At 41.0% G+C, this 26,914-nt stretch overlaps 1 protein-coding gene across 2 annotated transcripts in view; it reads left to right on the top strand.

Moving 5' to 3' along the window:
- The window catches only part of PIK3CB (phosphatidylinositol-4,5-bisphosphate 3-kinase catalytic subunit beta), a 93,719-nt gene that overhangs the window by 43,530 nt on the left and 23,275 nt on the right, over positions 1-26,914 (top strand). For both annotated transcript variants that reach the window (XM_054639425.2, XM_054639424.2), the window contains 9 exons: positions 12,344-12,529; positions 13,563-13,788; positions 16,399-16,622; positions 19,344-19,526; positions 19,779-19,946; positions 20,423-20,500; positions 23,071-23,322; positions 23,638-23,734; positions 24,495-24,625. In XM_054639425.2, coding sequence (XP_054495400.1) covers positions 12,377-12,529; positions 13,563-13,788; positions 16,399-16,622; positions 19,344-19,526; positions 19,779-19,946; positions 20,423-20,500; positions 23,071-23,322; positions 23,638-23,734; positions 24,495-24,625 — 1,512 coding nt within the window. In that variant the 5' untranslated portion in view covers positions 12,344-12,376. The remainder of the gene's footprint in view (positions 1-12,343; positions 12,530-13,562; positions 13,789-16,398; positions 16,623-19,343; positions 19,527-19,778; positions 19,947-20,422; positions 20,501-23,070; positions 23,323-23,637; positions 23,735-24,494; positions 24,626-26,914) is intronic.

Genomic DNA, 26,914 nt, shown 5'->3' with positions numbered 1-26,914 from the left:
CTGGGACACTGAGCCTCCATCCATGGAGACTTGCAAAATTATGTGTGCAGACCCTAAGCAAGATGCTTTAACTTCAGTGCTGGAGCTGAGCTTGGAACCAGCTGACTCCCAGGGGTACCTTTCAGGCCAAATAATCTGTAATTCCTACTTAATCTGAAATATTTTTTGGTGCTTGTGATGAATGGCCAGGGCTACTTTTGGCTTTATTATCTTTATCTTCATGATAAAAAGGGTTTGTAGAATTGTGTTTTTTCTACCAAATGGCATTGTATTTCAACTTGTCTTTATAAGTAAGTTTTATGAAAAATATATATAAAATATATCTAAATATTTGCATTAGAGTTGAGTTGTTTGATTTCCTTCAGTGTTTGCTCAGTCCTTGACCAGTCCTGTCCATGTAACAAATGGCTGTGAGCAGCCACCTCTGAATCTGTGGTGGGGGCATTGAAACTGGTGTAGGAAGAAAAATAACTGCAAAAATCCAGATTATGTAAGAAACAGACCCCATCAGGAAGGATGCCTGGTCAGATGAAGCATGTAAAATCTATATTTTTTTCCATTAAAACTCATCTTTCTACTTTGTAGGATGCATGGCATCTCTGTATGAGACTTAAGCACAAGCTGCTTGTGTGTTTTGGGCTGTGTGCCCTCCTTGTAGGTGAAAATTTCACTCCTCCTTGATCCTCAACTGCTTTTTATTTCACTGGTTCACCTCCCTCTGTAGATACATGCAATCTGTCTGCTGGAGACTAAATCCCCTTTCCTAGAGGTTTTGATCAAAATCCCAGAAATAATTAAAAGGTGAATCTTTTAGTCCCTGTGTGACAAGGTGTCCATCCACTTAGAGGAAAACCTCAGTTTTTAACTTTTTTTACAGTAGAATGTTATCTAGATGTAACATCTTAATAACCAGCTCCTGGTGAGATTTGATGCTCTAGGTTCATTTGTACAATTCCAAAGGAGAGGAAATATGAACTATTTATATATTTATATGTCTTATAAGTGGAATGTTTCCTTTGTCTTTACAGTGGAATAAAAAATTATTTTGAGTGGTAGAACAGGCAAGGAAATCCCAGAGAGCAGAACTAATCCTGGTTTATTATTTCCTAGTTTTGTTTTTGGACTGTTAAGAAGTCAGGTACAATTCTTGTTGAGCAATGGAATGACAAGGCCTCTACAGTTGACTTAACAAAGAAGTTTTATTTACAGTGTACTTAGTACAATAAAGTAATAAAAGCTCAGATTATTAATGCATCTTTTCAGATTCCTGACAGACACTGCAGAGTAGTTTAATAATAGCTTGGGCTGTTAGAAAGCCAGGTCCTTAGGCTGTGGTTTTGCCTACAATTTGTAATGATCTTAAGAGCTGTCAAGTGGCCAGGCAGCCCCGAGGCTGCGAGGAGCTGTCACTGTGCCACTCCTGTGCCACTCCTGTGCCACTCCTGTGCCACTCCTGTGCCACTCCTCTTGCTTCTCCCTGCACCCTCACTGTGCTGGCACCAGCACTGGTGCTGCTTTAGAGGAACACCTGACTGCCTGGCCTCAAATCACATCTTTACTCTGCTTCAGCTCCTCCACTGTGCCACTCCTCTGCACTCCTCTGCACTCTTCTTGCTTCTCCCTGCACCCTCACTGTGCTGGCACCAGCACTGGTGCTGCTTTAGAGGAACACCTGACTGCCTGGCCTCAAATCACATCTTTACTCTGCTTCAGCTCCTCCTCCTCCTCTTTTCCCATTCAGTCTGACTGTCCAGTCCCCCTCCTGCCCCCTCCATTCACCTGTTTTGTTAAGCTTGGTTTTGTTTGTTTAAAATATCCAAGTGAGTGTGCCATCATTTCGATGTTTGGTCTATTCTTGGAACTCAACATAGCCTAACATGTCATGCTGGCCTCCTGATGCTGTCTGGTTTTTGCCTTTTTTTATTTTCTTTTTTTTTTCATGATTTTTTAACACGATCTCTCCATAACTGCCCCTGAAGGCCTTCAAATAAAGATCTACTCTTATGTTACCTCCTTACTAAAATTATTTCAAGTTTCATTTCCAGGCTGGGAAAAAGGCAGCACTCCCTCTAGTTCATGAAGGATCTCCAGTGCAGGGTCAAAAGGGCTGAGAACTCACCAGCTCTGATCTGTTCCCAAATCTTCAGTCCCTCCTTTCTGCACAGGAACAGCATCTGCAGATGCATTGCCCCTCGTGCCAGGGCCCACTCTGCCTGCTGCTGTTGAAGTTTTCTGAAATATCTAAGAGAGCTGGTTAGAAATGCCTCTAAAGGTGATTCTACCAGATGTTTTCTCACAGCCCGGTTGATATAAAATCCTGAATAACTGGCCTGGGCTTTTTTCTTTTGAGCTTTTCTCCTTTTTCTCTCCCTGACTCTGTGGGTGAAGGTGTCAAATGAACTGTTCCTCATATGACAGTGCTTTTCTGAGCTGCTGTTTTCTTCCATTCCTTTATACTCCTTCCTTCTCAACCATGCAGAACTGCATTCCAGCCAGCTGAAAGGGGATGTTTTCCCATAGTGTCCCAGCTTGTGTGTGATCTGGTCATTGGATGCTTCTAAAGACAGTTTCACACGGCAATATGGAAATGTGAAAGGAGTTTTTCTTCTCCCTGTAACTCAGTCCACTTGCACAATTCAAAAGGATGGCCTGAACCTGTTTCTATTTCCATGTGACTGTGCAGTGATCTCAGGGTAGAGCAGAGGATGCCTGTGAATTGGCTGTGAGAAGCTGCTGTGTTCCTGTTTGCTGTTCCAGAATAACCTCCTGCCTGGCCATTGGCAGAAGTCTGTCTGAAACTGGGACTGAAGTGTTATTCACTTGTTCAGTTCCTCATGGATATTCTTCAGAGGGTGCAGCAGATGTGTGTGCTTGCCTGAGTATAAAGTAACAGGAAGTAAGATTTTCCTTCTTGTGCCAGCCAAGTCCATAAGTTCCTCTGAGTCTGGAATACCATTTTAGTAGTGTTGTTCTCTATATGTAGACTTGTTTTCCAGGAAAAAAAATTCTGAAGACAGTCTTATTCACAGTTATAATTGAATATAGTTGAATATATATATATAATGAATATATGAGTGAATATATTCAATATATATATATTATATATATGAACATATATATGAACATATATAATGAATATATGAATATATGAATATATATATAATTGAATATATATTGAATATTCAATGACACAGTTGTCATTGAATTGTAGAATAACTTTTGTAAAAAGGGATGACTACAGGTAATCTAATCTAACCATCTGTTCAAATGAAGTTACTTAAATTAAATTTTAATTTGTAACCAGTTAACATCTTTGCATTTTTTTCATATCTCTGAGTCCTGTGTAAGTCAATTGCAAATTTAGGTGGTCAGCATTTCTTGAAAACTGGGCCATTTTTATTTAGAGGCATTAATATTTGAGTAGAAACTGCATTCATTGTTTAAAAGCCTTAATTTAACTCGGGGTTTAAAATCCTGACTTCAGGTTTTAAAACTTGGTGCATAATGTTATGGGAACACCAGAGGAATAACGCTACAGGAGATGAGCAGGCAAAATAATCAGGGACCTGGGATAAAAAAAAATCAAATGAAATTATCTTTGTTTGTGGAAAATTAGCTGTATTTCATGAGGAAAATGAGACAATCTAGGCTTGACGGCTGAGAGACCACTCTTGGTACCAGTGTGAGCACTGTGAGGGAAGGAGGCCTTTGAGAAAGGCCTTTTATGTTTTCCGTACATAGATATTTTTAGAAAACTAAATGGTGATATTTTTATTCTGATTTCTGGAGAAACCCTGACTAAATGGACATTTAATTTTCCATTCCATAGGGCCAGCTCATGTGGCAGTTGAACTAAACTGCTGGGAAATATTTATAGTACCACATGATCTTTAAAAATAACTTTCCAGTCTACTTTGTAGATGTCTTGAGTTCTTAAAATCTTTGCTATTGTAGGTAGATACCCGTGATATTTGTGGAGTGGAAATATCTCTGCTTTGCTGATTTAGGCATTTGTATTTATCATCAAGTTGCTTGTATTTTATTTTTAGATTTGGAAGCAGTTTGGCTGAAAATTCACCTGTGCAGCTGTAGAAGGCCAGAACCTTGAGTGGGTTCACTTGTAGGGCTAAATGAGAATTGCCATGGAGGGTCTGCAGGGTTTCCATGGTCTGCAGTGGCACACATGTGACTGTGTTCACAGGGGTCCAAGGATGACTCCATGTTTCAGAAGGCTGATTTATTATTTTATGATCTATATTATATTAAAACTATACTAAAAGAATAGAAGAAAGGATTTCATCAGAAAGCTGGCTAAGAATAGAAAAAGAAAGAATGATAACAAAGGCTTGTGTCTGGGACAGAGAGACTGAGCCAGCTGACTGTGATTGGCCATTAATTAGAAACAACCACATGGCCCAATCCCAGCTGCACCTGTTGCATTCCACAGCAGCAGATAACCATTGGTTACATTTTGTTCCTGAGGCCTCTCAGCTTCTCAGGAGGAAAAATCCTAAGGAAAGGATTTTCAGAAAATATCATGGCTACACTCACTCACTGCTGGAATAGGCAGTGCTTCTTTAAACCTTTAAACCAAACTCGCCTGCAGCTCGCTCTCTGCAGCTCCTGAAATGAAAGGAGGCTGTGCCCAGGCGGGCTCGGGCTCTTTCTCCAGGTGACAAATGACGTAGCCAGAGGTCACAGTCTCAAGTTGTGCCAAGGGAAATATTGGTTGGATGTTAGGGAAAAGTTTTTTACAGCAAGGGTGATAAAGGTGGAATGGCTGCCCAGGGAGGTGGCAGAGTCACCATCCATCCCTGGGTGTGTTTAACAAAGCCTGGATGTGGCACTGGGTGCCAGGGTTTAGTTGAGGTGTTGGGGCTGGGTTGGATTTGATGATCTGAAAGTCTCTTCCAGCCTGGTTATTCTGTGATTCCCGTTACCCCCGGTGTCACCCCGTGCCCGTTCCATGGGTGAGGGCCGCGCTCGCACGGCGCCCTGCTGCACGCCCAGCCTGCCGCGGCAGGGCGAGGCCGCTCGGGCCGTGCCTGTGCCCGCTGTTAGCACTGTGTGCCGGGCGTTAGCACTGTGTGCCGGGCGTTAGCGCTGTGTGCCGGGCGTTAGCGCTGTGTGCCCGGTGTTAGCACTGTGTGCCCGGTGTTAGCACTGTGTGTGCCCGGTGTTAGCACTGTGTTTGCCCGGCGTTAGCACTGTGTGTGCCCGGCGTTAGCGCTGTGTGCCCGGTGTTAGCGCTGTGTGTGCCCGGTGTTAGTGCTGTGTGCTCCGTGTTAACGCTGTGTGCCCGGCGTTAGCGCTGTGTGCCCGGCGTTAGCGCTGTGTGCCTGGCGTTAGCACTGTGTGCCCGGCGTTAACACTGTGTGCTCCGTGTTAGCGCTGTGTGCCCGATGTTAGCGCTGTGTGCCCGGCGTTAGCACTGTGTGCCCGGCGTTAACACTGTGTGCCCGGTGTTAAAATTGTGTGTGCCCGTGGCGGGACAGAGGGGACGGCAGGAACGGGCAAAGCTGAAAAGCGCTGCGGGCTCCCCTCAGGGAGAGCTGCCCTCGGGGTGGGGGGAACGGGAGCCATGAGGGGAGCGAATGGGACTGGAGCCATGAGGGGATGGAACAGGAGCGGTGAGGGGAGGGAACAGAACTAATGAGATGAAATGGGAGCGATGGGGGAGAGGGAACGGGAGCAATGAGGGAATGGAACTGATGAGGGGATGGGACAGGGCTGCTGAGGAGATGGAGTGGGACTGATGAGGGGAAGGATGGAACGGGACTGATGAGAGGATGGAACAGAGGTGATGAGGAGAGGGAATGGGAGTGATGAAGGGAGTGAAACAGGAGCATGGAACGAGGACATGAAACGGGAGTGATGGGGGCAGGGGATAGGAGCTGATGAGATGGAACAGGAGTGATGAGGGGATAGAGCAAGAGTCATGAAGCCATGGAGCTGGAGTGATGAGGGGATAGAACAGGAGTGATGAGGGGAGAGGGTCAAGCAGGTGCCCAAAGTGCCCCTGTCACAGCCTGTGGCAGTCCCAGGCAGCTCTCGGGCACTGCCCTGGGCTGCAGAACAGCTCCCAGGAATTTGGTACAGATTGAGGAACAGAAGAGAATGTAGTTCTACAGAGCTGTGAACTGCCCCTCATCTAATGTATATATTTGTCTTTAGTGTCTTCAGAAGAAATCAGACTTTTCAATCTTTCTTAAAAACTTTTTTCTAAAGGCCTTCTAAGTTTCATAGGACATAAGTCTTCCTGCATAGTGAGACTCCTTTTCCATCATTCTGCTAGGTTCTTTTCCCTTGTTTCTTCTCAAATATTTCATTTATAGCTTGCTCATCCTTTTATAGTACTAGATGTTTACATGGTTAGAAAAACGATTACAATGGTTGTGTTGTGTGAGTGCTCAGTGTTTCTCCTACTTAGACTACGTGATGTGCTGCTGCCATTTCCTAGAAAAAGACTGTGGTCAGATTGTCATCTCGTCTGTTCTGGACAGTGAGATACTGTTCAAACACTGTTCTTGTGTGTCTGCATGGGCTGGCCCTTTTCACTACTGCAAGACTTCTGGTTTTTTTTAGCCCCTTGACTGCCACATGACAGAGCAAGCAGTAGATAAAGAGCTGTATTGATCACAGTGATGATTGTCTTGGATGTGATGCTCAACAGTTGTAAGAACTTATTGCATAAAGCAAAAATGTGGATAAGCAGAGTGCCCTTAGTTGTTATCCAAAACAAGTTTGCTTCTGATACTCATCCTTTATGTCAATATTCATAGGTTTAATGAAAAAGAAGAACAAATCCAGCTTTATATTTAACTTGAAGAGCTGTAGATATTTATGTGCCCTTAAAATGCACCTGAGTTTCAAAGAGGTGGTGTAAAGGAAACTTACAGAAAGTTACTTTTCAATATATAAATGATCCTCCCCTCCAACTTTCTGCCATCTGTTTGGGATGATAGCACACTGATTTCATCCTGAGAGAACTGACCACATTTCAGGGCTGGGTGACATCATTTCAGATGGAAGATAGCTCTTCTAAAGACTTCCAAAGACTTGGTGCTCAGGAGAATAAATACTAGGAGAGATAACAGGGCATCAAAATTTTCCTCTGGCACTGCATTATATGGTGTTTATAATTACCACCTTCTTTGCAGCTTCTTTTACTTCTGTTTGATTAATATTCTTCTGGATTATAGTTCAAGATAAAACATTGAACATTACGTTGGATTTTATGTTGGTTTTCTTTTAACAACAGAAAAACATCTCAGAGGATGAGTGATAGGGGATTTGTGGTGAGTTCAGAAGTAAAGGATTTAATGACACAGTGTGAGTTTTCATAATTGCTGCATTCTTCAAAAAGTTGGTTTTAGAAGAACTTATCTGACTCAGATAAATGTTGAGTGTTGATGACAAAGTGGATTTGGTACTTTTTAATGTCTAAGTCTTTTGCTGATATGATAAATTATTTTCAAAGGAGAGTTCACTGCATTGTTATTCCATGTCTCATTTTTTGCAGTGCTCCAGACAGGCTCACTGTGAGCATGTTCTTGGGCAGCTCTTAATTTCAGGGTAACCTTACAAACTCCCTCCCATACTTGTCCTTTGTGTCTCCTTGGTCAGCACTCTTTGATATTTGCACCTTCTAGATTTAATTCCTGTACATGTGCAAGTTAACTACCCAGCACAGGTACAATTGATTTGATTCCTGTAGGTGTGCAAGTTAACTACCCAGCACAGGTACAATTGATTTAATCCTGTATGTGTGCAGGTTAACTACCCAGTACTGGTAAAATTGATTTAATTCCTGTAGGTGTGCAGGTTAACTACCCCAGCACAGGTACAATTGATTTAATCCTGTATGTGTGCAAGTTAACTACCCAGCACAGGTTAAATTGATTTAATTCCTGTACGTGTGCAAGTTAACTCCCCAGCACAGGTTAAATTGATTTAATTCCTGTATGTGTGCAGGTTAACTACCCCAGCACAGGTACAATTGATTTAATCCTGTATGTGTGCAAGTTAACTACCCAGGTACAATTGATTTAATCCTGTATGTGTCCAAGTTAACTCCCCAGCCCAGGTACAATTGATTTAATTCCTGTAGGTGTGCAAGTTAACTCCCCAGCCCAGGTACAATTGATTTAATCCTGTATGTGTCCAAGTTAACTCCCCAGCCCAGGTACAATTGATTTAATCCTGTACATGTGTCCAAGTTAACTCCCCAGCCCAGGTACAATTGATTTAATTCCTGTATGTGTGCAAGTTAACTCCCCAGCCCAGGTACAATTGATTTAATTCCTGTAGGTGTCCAAGTTAACTCCCCAGCACAGGTTCAATTGATTTAATCCTGTACATGTGTCCAAGTTAACTCCCCAGCCCAGGTACAATTGATTTAATTCCTGTATGTGTCCAAGTTAACTCCCCAGCACAGGTACAATTGATTTAATCCTGTACATGTGTCCAAGTTAACTACCCAGCACAGGTACAATTGATTTAATTCCTGTATGTGTGTCCAAGTTAACTCCCCAGCCCAGGTACAATTGATTTCTCCAGCTCTGCCTGCAGTGGTGGGAAGCCCTTGGAGCTGGGTGGTCCTGGGCTCCCAGCAATGTCCTGAAGGAGTCACGATGGATTTGAGTTTGGCACAGGATGGTCTTGCCTGCCTTCAGGAGAATGGGTGGGTGGTTTGGAAAGAGAGCACAGCCCCAGTGTGTAACCACAGCCTCTGAAATCCTGCTGAGCCTTTGGTGTGAAGAATTAGTCTGAAACTCCTGGGGATGTTCTGAATGTCTGGGTCTTGTTAACTGGTACAGTGCAATGTTCCACTGCTTCTGCTGGTGGCCAACACTTGCTGGAAGTGTTGTCTACTTATTTTTTTTTTTCCAAACTGGTTTTGTACCTGCTCTGTATAACCTGGACATATGATTTTAGTTCTGTTTTGGTTAGGGAGAAAACATGATGGGGCTGCAATTCACATGAAAATATCTGCAGCTTACTTTGTACAGTGTCTGTCCTTAAAAGTATTTTAGAAATCAGCCAAGAAGCAGCCTGCTTCTGGTAGCTCTTTTTTTTCTTTGTTTGTTTTTTTTCCATTTTCCTTTCCAAGTGGTCTTGTTGATTAAATGAGGAGATGTACTTTTGTTGGGAGGTGAGGGAAAAGCTGTAAGGTCTCCTGGATTCTGGAATGAGGCTGTTAGCACCAGAGCAAATTCTTTTGTCTGCCTAGAGATGGAAAGTCCTTTAAAAACCACAACAGCAACACCCAATTGAGTAATCCTGTTTTAGGGCTGCTTCTTTGTGTACATTAAATAAATGAGTGATAAATTTCCTTCTTCTGCAGATGTTCTACTCATCTGTATTCCATTTCTTTCCATTAGTATAAGCAGCTCTGGCAGAACTGCTGGTACATTAAAATACAAATTGATTAGGAGGGAGACACATTTGTGGGCACACACAAATATATGAATCTGAAATTTGCAGGTTAAAGCTTAGAGAAAATTTACACTTAGATGGGAAGGTTTGAATGCTGTCAGGACTACCTGTACCTTAGAAAGGCATTTTGTAGTGGGCTTGCTCCTGTGAAATTCCAAGTCATTGATTAGACACTTGAGGAGCCAAGGTTAAGTGCTGCTTTAATTACTTCCTTCTTTTGTGAGTGAGGTTGTTGTTACTGTGGCAGTGGGCAGGAATAGCTATGAGGTTAACAGCCTGAAATAGCTTTTTATTATTATTTGAATTGTTGGTTTTTTCCTTTAGCTGGAAGTTGTTTAAAATGTCTCTGCTGCTGGTACTCCCAATCCAGATGGCTTTTTGCCTTTGTTTCAGTTCCTAGATGTGATATTGAGAGTTAGTCACCACACATGGCCCAGCTGGGGCCGTGACTCATCCCCAGAGCTGCTGTGGGTTGGCAGTGCTGAGTTTCTCAGGATACAACCTGGTTCTGTCAGCCTGTGATGTCAGCTCTTGGGGCAGAAGGGGTGCTGCCTGCAAAGCACACTGACCTGCTTCCTTGAGGAAGGAAATGTTAAGTAAGTGCCTGCAGGCAAGAATAGCTCCTCAGCATGCCCAGATTGGTCAGATGGCTTCTCTTCCCTTTTTAGCTGAAAATGCAAATGGAATTGTAAAAGATTCTGGTGTCTGTGCTGGGAATCTGTAATTATAAACAAGTATCTTACAAGAACTTTATAACTCTCTGTTGTGGTGTTTGGGCTCCAGGATATGGAGCAGCATTTTTAAGTCATGTTTTTTTGAAGATTTTAAACTCTTGTTGATGCACTAAAGTGTTTTCCACAACTGCAACTGTGGAAAACATCTGAAAGAGGATGAAAATAGAAAAGATACACTGAATTAAAGCAGGAATGAACTATATACAAAATAACTACATAAACCAGGTTTTCTTGCTGCTGTACCTGTCCAAGTAACGCTTTGTAATGGAAATACCTCTTTATTTTACCCTCATGACCACAGAAAATAACTGCAAATGTGAGTATCCAAATATGAAAAATGTACAGTATGAGTATTTTTTACTGACTGCTAATTTCAGTTCCAACAGAATTGCAGCCAGCATTTTATGAGTGCCAGTAACTGGATGGAGGAAAACAAATAGTTTCCCATTAAATAGCAACTTGTGGAAAATATACTGATTGGTAATGAGGAATTAGACATTTTGTCTGGGTTTGTTTTTTAGGTAGATGTTGTTTTATTCCAATAACATAGTTTGTGCTGGGTGTAATGGGGGTGGGGTAATATTTTATTTCTTTCCTTTAGACAGCTTAGAGCTCACACACCATGCATGTCCAGTGATGAGTGGATGGATTTGTAAACTGTGGTAATTCAAATAAAATATCTTCATATCTGAGTTGTTATTTTTACCATACTACCACCTCGAATTACTTATGTTCAGTGTAGTGGATTTTTTTTGGATGAAAATGTGCACATAATGGTGGTAAAACTATTTTAGATAGCGATGATGGTAGAGGCCCCCTAATTATTGCTTCTATTGAGAAAAAAAATGTTTTTCCTTATGTCCTTATGCTTTCTGAAATTTAAAGGTGTTTTATTTGGCATTAATGAAAACTCTGCTATATTTTATCTAGTACAAGTGAAATGTGAAACGATCCATGCATGAATGTGGTTACAAGATGTGTTGGCAGCATGTGCTGGTCCTCACAGCTTTGCTAAGGCCAGGTGGAAAGGTGTTGGAATGATCTGGCTTTTGTTTTTCAGTGTATTTATGTGGCACTTAGAGGTGGGATGGAGTGTGTTGTCAAATACTGAGGCAGCTCTGAACTGGCAAGTTGATTTTGTGCTGCTGGCATCATCTGTTATCCATTGTGGGGAAGGGAAGGACTAATTGAGATGTTGGAAAGCTGTGAGTGGAGTTGAACATTCTGACATTTTCCATCCAACAAGAATTCAAAAGATGCAGGGGTAACTTGTCTGTTCAAGTGCTGGATTGTAGTGTTTTCCAATGCTCCCCATGCCTTTGGCAGCTGAGGAGCATTGTCTGGATGAGGAGGAAGGTAAATGATTCAGTGAGCCGTGGCTGAAGGGAAAACTCAGCTTTAGAGAGTGGTAATCACAAAAGAAGCCTTGGAATGCCAGAAAATCCAGTGGCAGCAATCACAGTAAATAGGAATGTGCTGAAATACAGAGGACAGGCAGCAGGAGGGCAGAGGAGTGAGCCACAGAGATCATGGGCAGGGTTTCCTCCTACCCTGCAGGGATGCACTTCCTCCATGGGTGGAGTTCAGTGGTCCTTCTCTGAGGGTGAGAACCAATTGAGATAAGTGTCTGCAGAGGAAAATGGCACTTTCTACTGCTGCAGTGTGTACTAGAGTCAAAGAAACTTTTCCTGCTATTAATGCAGACTTTCAGGTTGAATGTCACTGGCCACATTCATGGACAACTAAGAGGAAACTTGCAGAAAATAAAATAATGAAACTGATCATGAGTTTTCATATGAAATATTGCCACTCTTCATCCATGAAGTTTGTTTTGGTTGTGTTTTATGCAGGTAAAGTTTTAGAGAGAATTGAAATGAATTTCTAACTTTATTTCAGCTAACCTCTAATTAGTTTTTTCTCTTATTACTTAGTTTTAATGACATAAACATCTCAACAATAGTGCTTTTCCAGGCAAATACTTTTATTGTATTAAATAACATTAATGAGTAAAAATATGCTTATGTGTTTGCAATACTGGCATTTGAGACCTCAGAGTTGTAAGCTGAGCTGTACAAAGCAGGCTTATGTAAACCTTCCAAAGACTTTAAAATGTGTGTCTAATTATAGAAGGTTAAGTATACTGAATTTTAGGGTTTTTTTTCTCCCCTAAGGCCATGTGGTTATGATATTATTGAGATTCCATAATGCCTCCTGCCGTGACAGACAGCCTTGACATCTGGGCAGTGGATTCACAGATTGGTGCTGATGGCTCAATATCTGTGGACTTCCTGTTGCCCACTGGAATCTACATCAACCTGGATGTCCCTCGAGATGCCACCATCTCTCAGATTAAACAGGTAACACCAAATGGGCAGTTAGCTGAGGTTTGGAATGAGGGCTGGTTCTGATTTTGACCTGCCCTCTGGCAAATCAAGTCATGAAGTTTAGCAGGCATAGAAATGAGGTACTGAAGGCACGTGCCCAGCAGATTGACTGATCAAGAAGTGTGTCTGGGGGGTTAGCACTGGGTTTGGGCAGATGGCAAGGTTTGGAAAGTGGCTTCTTGCTGATAGTTGTACTTCAGCAGAGGTGATTCTCATAGCTCTATAGTAATACTGTACTGCTACTCTGAACCTTTTCCTAACACACTGACAGTCCATTGTTTGCTGAGCTAACATTGCCTTGGTTAGATTTTTAGTGCAGAAGTCACAGATTGGGCTCCTGCTTCTGTTGACTGGCACCAAAGAGAATTGCTTTAAAAACTGCATCTGCCTCTTCTTAAAGGTTTTGTACAAATTGGAGCATCACTTCAAACACGATGGAATGTCCAGACAAAGGGAAGGGGAGGATGTGAGGAAGTGACCACAGACACTAAAAAGCAATCTAGTGACCTTTGATCAGATAATGACCATGTGAGGACATTGCCTAATTCCTCAGTAACCTTTCCCAGTGAATGAATTACAACACAGACTAACCTACTCCTAATATATCAAATGATTTCAAGTGATAAAGATTTTGAAAACAAATGTGTAAGTGACAGCAATAAGGGATTGGAACTGAACTGTCTGGTTGCCTTGCTGCTTGTGGCACATGGAAACTTGACATGCCATGAATATATGCTGTTGATGTTTACCTGTTTCCCAAAGGAGAGGAATGCTGATGCCAACCCAGAGGTCTGTCCTGGAAATCACTCAGGATAGAGACTAGAACTGAGACAAAGTAAACATACAGTGATTTATAGGGGTAAAATTTAAACAAGTTATAAAACATATTTCTTTTCTATTTTTTGGGGAACATAAATGGAAATGAATGTTACCTTCAGTACTTTAAGATCTGTCCCTATTTTCTGGTTTTGGGGTTTTTTCATTAATTTCTTTGTTTTCATTGCAGCTATTATGGAAGCAGGCACATTCCTACCCACTCTTTCATCTCCTCATGGAGATTGACTCTTACATGTTCTCATGTGTGAATCAGACTGCAGTACATGAAGAATTAGAGGATGAAACACGGAGACTTTGTGATGTTAGACCCTTTCTTCCTGTCCTTAAACTAGTGACAAGGAACTGTGATCCAGGAGAAAAGTTGGATTCGAAAATAGGTGTCCTTATAGGCAAAGGTAATTCCATTTATTGTTTTGAGAAATGATGTTAAACTTTGTTGTGTATGAGGCTCTTAATTGGGCAGGTAGGAGTGGATTTAAAGAAAAAGCTGTTAAAAATTCAGTATTTCCCTTTGTCAAACAAGTACTGATATAATTGGAAAGAATTTAAATACTCAACATGAAGCACGTGCAAGTTATTTAAAGCTACTTTCTGTATTGCATTTCAGCATTGTATTACTACATCAATCAGGAACAAATTTTATTTTGTAGATGAGGAGAAAATAGATATTATTATTAAGTGAAGAACTGCATAATCCTTGAAAAATGTTATCATAAATAACCTACCAGAAAACTGGATACTCAGAAGGAACTAGAAATTATTATCATTTAATATATGTGGTGTCTGGTTAACAATGATTCTTGGTTTTGCTCTCAATTGTGACACTAATTTTCCCCAAACAATGAAATGCTATTTTTAAAGGTTTCACAGTAACTTATTCTTGATGTTATTTCAGAATTTTCAGCTTTTAAATCTACTCTGCATGGCTATACAATCAAGATTGACAGGGTCATATGAGGTCATACCTCTTGTTTTAAAACAATGAGCCATTGTTAGGTCTCTTACAAAGACTGCAGGTTTTGTTTAGATTTCAGCAGTACACTGTCTGCCTATTTGTTAGAGCTGACAATGGGAACAGTTGGTCAGTTTAACCATTCAGACAGATCCTGACAGATTCTGAGAGGTTCACATTCTGTGATTGAATATTTGGTTTATCAGAGCTGTGTGAGATCCTGCCTTAAGCAGCTCCTATTCTGTACCTTAGCAGGGAAAAAAAACCTGTTCCTGTCTGAGCTTCTAAACTTAGTGCTTTGTTCTCAGAAGGTGCTGGGTGCTTTGTGTGATTTGGACAATGTCCTTCAAAGTTCACAAATAAAGATAAAGACATTTGCAGGCTCTACATGCCCTGGAGTACCAAAAAGTCACAGCTTTCCATTGTACCATAGGAACATGGGATGGTTTGGGTTGAAAGGGACCTTTTAAAGGTCATCTCATTCCACCACCCTGCTGTGGGCAGGGACACATTGAACTGGACCAGGCTGCTCAGAGCCTGTCCAGTCTGACCTTGACTGTGTCCAGGATGGGGCACCCACCACCTCTCTGGGCAACTGGTGCCAGTGTCTCACTACCCTCCTTGTAAAAAATTTCATCTTTACATATAATCTAAACCTACCCTCTTTTAATTTAAGAACTCCCCAGAGCTTGGTTTTCTCCAGGCTCTCTCAGCCTGTCTCCATTGCAGAGGTGCTCCAGCCCTCTGAGCCTCTTTGTGGCCTCCTCTGGAGTCTCTCCAGCAGGTCCCTGTCCCCCTGTGCTGCAGGTGGGGTCTCACCAGAGCAGAAGAGAAGGGCAGAATCTCCTGCCCTGCCCACCTGCCTTCAGTGCTTGTGATGCAGCCCAAGACACCTTTGGCTTTCTGGGCTCTGAGTGCTCATGGCCAGCTCATGTCCAGCTCATGCACCAGCATCCCCAAATCCTTCTGGGTGGGGCTGCTCCCCATCTGCTCATCCCCCAGCCTGTGTTGATCCTGGGGTTGCTGTGACCCCGGTGCAGGACCTTGCATTTGGTCTTGTTGAAGCTCAGTGAGATTCCCATGTGCCCTCTTCTTGAGCTTGTCCAGGTTGCTGTGGCTGGCATCCCCTCCTTTGGGTGTGTCACCACAGCCCTCAGCTTGGTGTCACCTGCAGCTCTGCTGAGGGTGCCCTCAGTGCCTCTGTCCATGTCATTAATGAAGCTAGTTAATAACATTGGTGACCCTGAGGGACACTGCTTGTCACTCATGTCCACTGGGACTCTGAGCTGGTGGCTGTGACCCCCTGGGTGTGCCCATCTGACCAATTTCACACTCACTGAGCAGTCCCCCATCAAATTCATCTCTTTCCAGTTTAGAGATGAGGACAGTATGGGGCCCATGTCCAAGGCCTTACAGAAGTCCACATCCACAGCCATCCCCTTGTCCTGTGATATCACTCAGTCACAGAGGGCCACCAAATTGGTCAGGCAGGACTTGCCCTGTGTATTTGTTCTTTACATGTTTTGGAAAAGGAACTTTACTGGTCTTGGATTGGTAGAAATTTCAGTCATGTCATTTTGACTTGAGTAGAGGATTTTCTTTTTTGACTTTCAAACAAAATTTAAAAGGATGATGTCATCTTTCTGGGCAATTAAAAAACCCCTATAGCTTGAAAGCACTTCTGCTCTGTGGTCTTTATGATGCATTTACTGTGCTTTTTAAAATTTGCTCTTGTGAGGAGAGACTTAAAACTTTCAAACTACCTTGAATTCAGAGTAAGGTTGGATTTTCTGCTTCACAGTACCTAGGACATACATTGGTTTTTGTTTAAAATCAACACTCATGCCAGGTTGCATGGGAGTTGTGGAGCAACTTTGAAGAACACTGATGTACAGGACAATGTAGAACCCAGCTCAGCTTTGAGCATCCATTTTGGATGGGATGTCTGAAGGAAACCACCTGTGCCACCTTAACTTAAAGCTAGTAACAGTTTAAATGGGATGGGCAGTATTTTTACAGCTGTGTATCCTTTTGCTTCCTTGAATTCTTTCAGGTCTCCATGAGTTTGATGCCTTACAAGATCCTGAAGTGAATGACTTCCGAGCTAAAATGAGGAGAATCAGTGAGGAAAAGATTCAGTCACTTGTGGGTCTCTCCTGGATGGACTGGTTGAAGCACACTTACCCACCAGAGCAGGAGCCTGTTATCCCAGAGAGCTTCCAAGATAAGCTCTACAGTGGAAACCTTGTAGTGGCTGTTCATTTTGATAACTGCCAGGTAGGAATGGTTGTTCATGTTTGTTTCATTAGCTGTTCTTGGTCCAGGTCTGAATTGGCATGGATTGCTCAAGGATATAAATGAAATAGAGTACTTACATTGTGGTGGTTGCAAAGTCTTTCAGCAGGATCCTTGACTCTTGAAAGAAAGTGAGGATGTGAGCCCATGGTTGAGAATTGAACTTCTAATTACAGTTCAGCTTCTAGAGGCAAAATGTGCAATTGTATCTTCTGTATTACTTCACATTTGTTTAAATGTAAAACATAGTTCAAAGCTGTCAGGACTTGTTTTGCCAACTGTTCCTGTGTTGCTTCACTTACATTCAGTTTTAAGCTCAGTTCATCAGAGATTGCTGGTAATTGGTAGGCATCATATTCAACACACTTGTCTCTGTGTGTGCCTCACTGAACATCTTTGAGGTTGATCTGCTAATTAGATTGAGAAATAATTGAAAAAAAAATGAAAATAATAATAATTCAATAATTTTTTTCAATAATTTGAAAAAAAAATTAAAAAGAAGAATCAGTATTTCCTTTACTAGAAATGCATGTAGAAAGCCAAAACACTGAGGCTTAGCTTTTCATTAAGGCTAGCAAAACTATAGTTTATTTTTAAAATAAAAACCCCTTTAGCTTCTACCAGGAAAGCCTGAAATGTTTTAGCATGAGTTTTTATGATGTTACAGTTGCTCTGACTGTACTTCAATCCAGTATTCCCATTACCCTTTTTTGCACTCTGTTCCTTTGGATAACCATGAATGATCAGCATTGGAAACCTTAAAAATCTTACAGGTGTGTAAATGCATCAGGGTAGATTTGGTGTCCATTTTGACCCAGGTGCAAGAGGCTGATTTTCTAATGATTCAGATTATTTTAGTTACAAAGCTGAATTATTTCTAGCACTAACCTTTTAAACTTTAAAGGTTTAAAGTGGTACACACATCTGCCTCTGGAGACACTTAACGTAGAGGCAAAAGCTAAATTTGGTCACCAGTAACCCCAGCTGATGTTGGATACATAGGTGTTTTATGACAAAAGATTTTCCAGTCCTCTTCAGCTTAAGAGAGAATTTGTGTTGTCCAGGAGTGAGATTATCTTCAGCCCTTGATTAAATACTGCATCTATATGCCTATGCTGACAGGACAAAAGCAGTGCAAAAGTTCTTGCTGCTGCAGAATGTATTTGCCTGCCACTATAATAGCTTAGGCTGCTGACATTTCAAATGTTTCAAATGCTTCTGCTGCCAGCTCTGACCTTCAGAGCTATGAACAGTTCAAATCTGAGCTGCTTTTTAGAGCAGTAAACTTCCAGACTTTACTGCTTGCACTGAACACTGGAGTCATCCCAGGAGAGTAAGAGAGGAAGGTGTGGGCACTGTTCTGTCAATTCTTGCAGCTGCAAGATTGAGAGAAGGAAATATTGAAACAGTTTTTGTCTGGAAGGTGTGGGGGAGCTGTAAGGGCTTCCTGGTTGTCTCTGGAGCAGGAGAGACTGCTCCCCATCTCCAGGACATGTCTGTAAGATCATCTGGGGAGCAAGGCAGCTGTCAGAGAGCTTCCTGTGAAGAAAAAGTGTTACTCCCTGTCTGCCACTAGCAGTTATGGCAGGAGGAGAAAGCCTTCACATTGGGGCAGCTTTCTGAAAGGGGGAAGCTGGTGTGAACCAGGCAAAAACTGAGAAAACACAGAATTAATTTGCTGTGACTCTGCAGGGTTTGCTTGTTCCATTGGGGCAGCTTGGCTCCTTACCAGTCTATAGAAACAAAGCACAAGTCAAAAGAATCTAAGCAGACAACACCGAGAACACATTTGTCAATAACTGGGTTTAGGGTGCTCACATCTTCAGAATTGGGCATGTAAATAAAAAAAGAAAAAAACTTGAAAAACACAAAACAACAAAACCGCAGTACCTCCTGAATCAACCTTTGCAAATAAACCTGTATAAAGCATAATGTGGTAGATGAAGGGAGATGAAAGATTCCATAGAAGATCTTGTACTTTAGGAACTTGAAATTAATTTAAACCTCCTTTTTAATTTACAAAAGGGAGTACCTTCTTACCTTTATCTTTTTAGAACACATTAAAAGTAGAGATACTTTGGAAATAGGTTGATAGCCTCTAAGGGTTTTAATTAAAAACTTTCTTAAAAAAATGCAGTCTTTCCACGTTGTGTTCAGAATGCTGCAGGTATTGGCCACTACTCCTCTTTTCTGCTCTCCTCCCAGTCTGGTGGTGGTTTTCTACATAAATTACATTCACAGTTTCTTCTCCTTTCTTACTTGAAGCTTTTTCTTCTGAGTTCAGTGGTACTTAGAAAAAGGATAACTTGCTAGTGGCCAGAAAGATGAAAAATTAACCCCTCTAGTACTGCTAAATACTTGGAAATGCATCATGACTTATTGTCTCCCTCATTCAACATTCCAAAATACAACCTTCTAGATTAATACATTGCTCTAGCAGTCTTCAATTCACTGCTAAATCAAATAAAGGCCTGTGTTTTAAAAAGTACTTCTGACAATATAAAACTTTAGGAATTAACATCTTACAGCTTTTAGGGTGTTTGTGATTTTGATTGCCCTAAACATACAGACTCTAACTGTTAAAATAGTCTGGATTTAACAGTTATTATTTCTACCTGTTTTATTATGTGTGCTCCAATTTTAGCCTTGTTTGTCTGCCTAAGACAAGTTTGACCTTCATTATCCCTGCTTGTGTTTTGTTAGGATGTATTTAGTTTCCAGGTGTCTCCTAACATGAATCCCATCAAGCTGAACGAGCTGGCAATCCGAAAACGTTTGACTATCCATGGAAAAGAAGATGAGGAAGTTGATCCTGCTGATTATGTGCTGCAAGTTAGTGGAAGGCTGGAATATGTCTTTGGTGATCACCCATTAATTCAGTTCCAGGTACACAGAGTTTTTTGGAACTTGATGTAAGAACTCCCTGCTGCCTTGGCCAAAGGTGCTTCCTCCCATCCCTCCTATCCCATTACTGATCATCAACATCCTCCTCCTCGTGTCTGCAGCCCTCTGCAGTGGTAAAACATATGAGCAGCATTCCCTTTGTAGCTCTGGAATGTATTCTTTGTTTCTGTGGTTTGGAAGTTGCTGTAGGAATATTCTGCTGCCTGCTAAAATCTGCTTTCCCTGGGCTTCCAGTATATCCGCAACTGTGTGATGAGCAGGACCCTTCCCCAGCTGACCCTGGTGGAGTGCTGCACCATAAAGAAGATGTGTGAGCAGGAGATGATTGCCATAGAAGCTGCCATAAACCGAAAATCCTCCAGCCTTCCTCTTCCTCTGCCACCAAAAAAAAGAGCAACAACTGTGAGTTGGTGGGGAGAATGTCTGATACCCAAAGGGAGCAGTGACTCGTGGCACATAAATCACAGCGCCTGGGGTTTGTGCTGTGGCTGCTGTGCTCCAGTGGAGATCACCTGGGTCAACTCAGAGCCTCCTCTTGCTTGGCAGATTTACCTCAGAAACATAAATGTGGACAGGTCTTTGCTCTGTTACACACTCTGCAGTTATTCAGAATGAACAATAAATTTTGAATTGTCAGGATGTAGTACATGATGTGTGTTCTCACCCCCAGCTCTCTTCTAGCTGAGTCTTTACTTCGTCTCCTCTTGTAGGAGGAGCCAATGATGACCAATTTATCTTTGAAGATTTCAGATTTTTATTTTTAGCTGCACTTTTTTTCCTTTGTATTTGATATTTTTGCTTAAAATGCTTGGCTTACAAAATAGATCTCAATGTTACAGTAGTGAAGAGTGAACTTGTATCTTTGTTTCTCTTCTCAGAGTGTGTGGGATATTTCCAACCCTTTCAAGATTATTCTATTAAAGGGCAATAAACTAAACACAGAAGAAAATGCCAAAGTAAGTAACTGGGTCTGGTGTCAGAAGACATTCTGTTCATTGTTTTAATGATTTTAATGCTAAGTGAACTCAAAATCATACAGATTTCAGCATTTTTAATTATTCCCAATTGCATTGGTAGCATTGGTCAAAATCTGGCTTTATTGCTAAAATATTCCTTCATTGTCTGAAGCTGGATATGTGCATTGGAACATTGCAATCATTGTGGCAGTATGACATAAGTGTTCATTGGTATTTGATTTTTTTAAAACATGGTTTCTCTAAAGTGCTGACAGTGGTGTGAAATGAGCTCATTTTAAAGAGATTGTCATAAACACCTTGCACGAGTAAATTAAATATTAAATATTTTCAAGTGCAACATGGCATTTTAGTAGTCCTGAATATATCCTGTATGTCTAAACTTGGACTGTGTGCTTCTATGCAATCTGTCTTTTATTTTCTACACATGAGGAACACAAAGAAAGAAAGCTGGAGTATCATTTCCTGTAAAAATATACATGACTGGGCTACTGACTGCTCTACAGACCACAAGTTGTTAACACATGGGAATTTATTGCTCAACTACTTTAATGCCTTACAAAACACTTGCCTGTGAGGTAGAGCAACATTAAACTCTTTTATTTTGTTCAGAAATCAGTGAATTGTGTAGGCAATCCTGTAGACAAGGAAGATACCTAGTTAACCATTGATATTTTCTGTTCTCATGTTATGTTCAAGGTACTTGGTGCATTTTTTTCTTTCAAAACTGTTGTTACAACCTCCTTGGAAATTAGCAATCCTACATTTTGTTCAAGACCAAAAAGAAGTTCTACATTACAGATAAATGAGCCATAGTTACATTTTAATACCTGAGACACTGTGATTGTGGAAGTTGATGGCTACAAAACCAGATGTTTTCCTCTTTTTGTCATTATTTAGCTAGTTCCAGTATCTTCTTAACCCTCCTCTGTAGACCCTTAAGTTTTTAAAAGGAAAGATGAAAGAGCTGGTGGATTCTAGAAGGAACATAGCTGTCAGGAGTTTCTAGGGTGGGTTTTTTCATGCTTAGAAAAGTGACTTTTGGTTCATTTCAGTATGCTTTTAGGGGAAAAACAATCAAAGTGTTTTCTCAGCTTGAGAAGAAACAGGAAAAATGGGCAGTTCTTTCATGCTGGCACCTGTGGGTACCATCTAAATGTTATTTAGTATTTTGAATGCTTTTCAGTCTTGGAAAATTTCAAGTCCTGTGGGTAACCCAGGACAGGAATAAATGCAGTGACCCTGCAAACCTGTGCATGCTTCCCTGCCTTTGTCTACAGTGTTACACTCTCAATAGTGACAATTTTGTATTTGTTTTCCAGTGCTGATTCTAAGGCTGTTTAATTCACTGCCATTGTTCCTTTAGCCCCACTGTGCTGTGGATAAGCCAATATTCATCCATTTCTGCTGAACCCACCACCAAGGTTCACAAATGCAGTGTTTGTAGTGGGGAACAAAACATTTGTCAGCTGGGTAGCACTGCCCCAGTGTGAGCTGGGTTGGGGACATCCACCTAGGGCACAGGTGACCTCACCCAGCAGTCCAACACCCCATTTTCCAAATACATGACGTTGAAAATTGCTTTTCTTTTCTCTTGCTCTTTGGCCACCCCATCAGTATCCACCATCTCATTCAAAAAGGGGCATGTTGGAATGAAAAGAAAAAGATTGGGGTTCAAACCCTTACATTAACAGGATCAGAAGTCATAGAATTAAAGAGGTGAATTATTTTTTTACCCAAAGCCACTATCAAATTTAATATCTCTCTCTTTGCCTTGCAGTGCTCAGCAATAATATTGTAGCTTAAAGGGAATGTGGGGAGGGTTGATTCAGGAGCAGAGGGAACCTGAAACATCAGATTTCTTTTACATATTTAACATTGAGGATTTCTTTTTGGTGTTGAGCCAAAAGATTACATTTGTGGGTTTTTCTCTCTCTGTGTCTCTCTCTCACTGATATTTTGGAAGGCCACCTGAAAGAAGTTGGCACATTTCACTCTGCAGTTTTCTGGGTATTTATGTTACGGAACAGAAATGTAGAAATGAAACAGAAAAATGAAGAAAGACCAGAAAAACATCTTAGCATTGACATGTAATGAGTTTAATTTCAGTGCCAGTAACTCCAGCTTCTTTGTCTAGTTGTCCTTCTCCTTTCCTGATCCTTATTTTAATTGTTCAAGCTACCTGGTTTTGTTGGTTCCTGGGTACTAAAGGCAAAACAAACCCTGGAAATCTTGTGCATTGTTATTATTACTACAGGTGACTCCTGATGTTAGGGTCAGCAGTGTTCCCTCTGTACATTTTTAGAAATAGTTTATATAAAAAGTGAGTTTTTTCTTAAGCTGAAAAAAACCCCAAACATTTCTCATTTAGAAGCACAAATTGGTTCTACCTGGAGATTTTAATTTGTATTCAGAAAATCAGTCTTAACTTCTTCACTGTGCTTAGTTGTTTGTTTGATGGAATTAATATGTATGTATGTTCTGTATATTATTCTATGCAGAATTCTGTGGGTTCTGTGACAATCTTAAAATCTCTCATTTCTTTATGGCAGGTTCATGTTAGGGCTGGTCTTTTCCATGGCACAGAGCTCCTTTGTAAAACAATTGTGAGCACAGAAATATCTGGGAGAAGCGACCACGTTTGGAATGAAGTGCTGGAGTTTGAAATCAATGTCTGTGATCTGCCAAGGATGGCAAGGCTCTGCTTTGCTGTTTATGCTGTCATGGATAAGATGAAAACTAAGAAGTCCACCAAGGCAATGAATCCTTCCAAATACCAAACCATTAGGAAAGCAGGAAAAGTGGTAATTATCTCATTTGTTTTTCTTGAGTGACCTCCTAATTATATCAAAATGAGCATCCAGAAATCTTTCCTTGTCCTCACTTGGGCTCAAGAATGCAAAATGAAAAGATATTAAAAGCAGTGTATGTATTAAGAATTGCACATCTTGGTATGAAAACTTTTGATACTTCTCAGTGATTAATTTCTTTTTTGAAAGGTATTACCATTTGAAAAAAACTCCAAGCCATCCTCTCAATTTTATGTATTTGCAGTGTTTTCTGTATAGTAACATTTGCTGGCATCTTCATTTCCATATAACAATTCTTTCCTTTGGCAGCATTATCCTGTAGCCTGGGTAAACACCATGGTCTTTGATTATAAAGGACACTTGAGGAATGGAGAACTGGTACTGCACAGCTGGTCATCATTTCCTGGTAAACCTCAGCTTTTCAGATTTGGACTTTGGCTGTGGGAAAGAGTGGGTCCAGTAACAGAATATTTACTGTATGCATGTTCAGATCTCTTGTAATAATCTCTTTATACTTGTAATTTTTATGTGGATATATATGCAACATTTTAATCTCTTTCCTGAAAGTATTGTTTAGCAGGAAAGAGGAAGAGCAAGAAGTAGTGTTCTAAAAGTTTCATCTGTTATGGAAGGAAAACCACATAAAATAGATGCATGTTTATATCTGTATTTTAAAGTACATTTTAGGTTTCATTTGGTCTCTGTGTCTTGCATCCCAAATTGAATAGATCAATTATAATGTAAGTGGTAATATTTACATCAGCAAAAATTGTAAATTGGAATTTTGTCTTGTTCCCTGATATTGGGATCAGTTAGTGGGAGTGTGTGGAGCCTCATGTCCCTCTGATCCCATCCTGAGGATCGCTGTCCCAGCCTGCCTGGCCCAAAGCTCTGCTCTCCATTTGATCCAGAGCGTGTGTCCTGCTCTGCAGAAGCTGCAGATCTCCCTGGGATTTGTTTCAGCTCAGCTTCCCTGGACTGTTACGTTTCCTTAAGGAAATCAGTTTCTCATGGGGTGATAATCCAACATTGGGGAATGCAGGAGGTGGTTTATGTTGGAAATACAGAGCATTGCACTGAAAGTGCTGTGCAGCAGAACATGCTCTGTCCATTTTATAAGGAAGGGATTTCTTACTGCATGCTGGCCTGTTCTCTTTGTGTTTCAGATGAACTTGAAGAAATGTTGAATCCCATGGGAACCGTCCAGACCAACCCTTACACTGAAAATGCAACAGCTTTGCACATTAGATTTCAGGAATATTCAAAACAGCCCATTAATTACCCTCCCTTTGATAAGGTAAGGGATGACCTAAAGAGCAGTCATGAATGCTTATGTGGAAATAGCTGGTTTTTCTTTCCTTTCAACACTGCCTTTTCCAGTGAATTCCCCTTTTCCTGCCTTTTAGTCACTGTACTGCAGTTTGTTAAACTTGCACTGCATGAGTGGCAGTGCTTGACTTCAGGGTCTATTTTGAAGATGTACACTTTTAAAAGTGGTCTGTACATGGTCTTCTGAAGGTCAAAAGCAAATCAGTTTCCCATATGAATGGTTTTACAAAAAGCTAAATTTATCAGCTATTCTGGAAACCTTCAAACTGTTCTTGCCTGTGATCTATAAAGATCTGTTCTCTCTTGGTACAAATGTGGGTTAGGCACTCTTTGGGACACTGCCCTGTGAGCTCAAGTCCTTTAAAGGATAAATGGACTCTTAACACTGTGTGCAAAGGGATTTCTGAAGGTGTGCTCTTGGACTAAATCCACTGAAGTGGCTCTGCAGTTTTCTACAGATGAAGATAAGAATCTGTCTAGAAAGGAAGTGTATATTTGGAATACACATGGTTATTTCTGTAGTGTGAAGGATAGATGGAAAATCGTTTAGAAACTAGCAAAAAAGGCTAAGTCCTGGAAACAAGTAATGAAATAAGTCTTAAAACAGACTGCTAATTATACATTATAAAAGTCAGGCTTAACTCATGTACACATTAGTCTGAATTTTGGTTTGAGGAAGGTCAGTAACAACCTAGAGAAATTGCTTCTTTCTTTTTGGTGAATTTTGCACCTTCAGGAGGCGTGAATAAAAAGACTGAAATTACCAAGTTTTGTCATCTTGTTCAGAGGCAGATTTGGGATTTTAGGTTCATAAAAAAGAAATCAAATGACAAGATAGCATTTCTTTTGTTTCAGTTGGGGTTAATAGTGTTTCCCCTTCCTTGTCATCACAGTACTTTTTCTTTTCTTCAAACAGCATTGGAAATGCAGTAAGAGCTAAGCCAGTACTGACCAATTGCTGTTTATTTATGGCTGACCAGTTAATGCTTCATAGTGGACATATTTTATCCAGTTTTGGTATTGCTTTAAGTTTTTTACTCATTACACTTATGGGTATTTAATTTTTAAAGAAAAAAAAAAGAATGTACATATTAGACAGACTAAGTAAAAATGTGTCTCTTTAGTAATCACATATTTGTTCTGGCTCTGGTGTTTCTTTTCTTTGTCCCTGCAATACCAAGTTCTCAGGAAGTTAAAACCCTGGGCTGAATGCAGCCAATAGATTTTCCTGGGTGAGACAGAGTGTAGTGACATTAAGGTAGTGTCCAATGGTCTTGATCCCTTGTGACTTTCAGCTTCATTCAACTCAATCTCCTAAAGATTCTCTTGGTGAAGGTTCTGTTGAATGAGGAGTGATGTTGCAGCTGCTGGAGTTACATCAGCTGAGGATCTGTCTCTTACAATGCTCCAGCTGAGACTTGCTTGTTCTATGGCTGCTTCTCATTTTCCCAGTGTTGTTGCTGGTTTCTGCCAAGAAAACAAAGCATGAGATGCCAGATTTGTGTTTTGAGAAACATAATGTGCAAAAATAGATGAATCTTTTCAATCATCTCATCAACCTGCTCGCACAGCGAGCTGTGCCGTGCTGCTTGCACAGTGAGGAGCTTTTTGGGGGCTGAGGGAGCAAAAGAGCCTGGAGCAGGGATGAGAAACTTGTCTGAGACAAGAGCCATGTGTGGGGCTGGTCCATGGCCAGTGCTGCAGGCACATCATGGGGCTCGGGTTCACGCGAACAAAGCTGGACTTGCAAAGACTTTGAAAATTTATTTGCACACAGAGAAACTCTGCAAAGCAGGGGGAGGAGAGAATCAAACCTAGAATTAGGACACTGGGGTTTTGTTTATGCATGTTTTCACACACAGTATGTAAATAAGCTTTGTAGCCAAGTAGCAGATGTAATACATGATATTAATGAGAGTTTCATACAGAGAAAAGAAATAAAACAAGTTAGGATGCCTTTCTAGGGATTTTAGCTGCTGGGTATTTATGCTCTGATTATTGCAGTCTTCTGTTGTTTCTGGTGTTGTCTGAGTAAAGACAGCACAAGTCTTGATGGGCCTGTGACTCCCAGACCAGCTGGGGTGCTGTTGTATTCCTGAGTGACAGGAGAGGCAGAGCTCTCAGGGAAATGAGATGCTGGAGTTCCTTAGACTTTTTTCTTCATTGAGATTTTATTTCATGATTTGTTCCTTGAAGCAGCAGCATCTGACAGCTGTAGACAGACATACCTGGCCAGTTCAGCATTGTAACACCTGGC

This window comes from Agelaius phoeniceus, chromosome 10 (genome assembly GCF_051311805.1).
Source record: "Agelaius phoeniceus isolate bAgePho1 chromosome 10, bAgePho1.hap1, whole genome shotgun sequence".
Classification (NCBI taxonomy): Eukaryota; Metazoa; Chordata; class Aves; order Passeriformes; family Icteridae; genus Agelaius; species Agelaius phoeniceus.
Note: the sequence above shows the minus strand (reverse complement) of the source record. Positions and strands in the feature narration are given on the sequence as shown.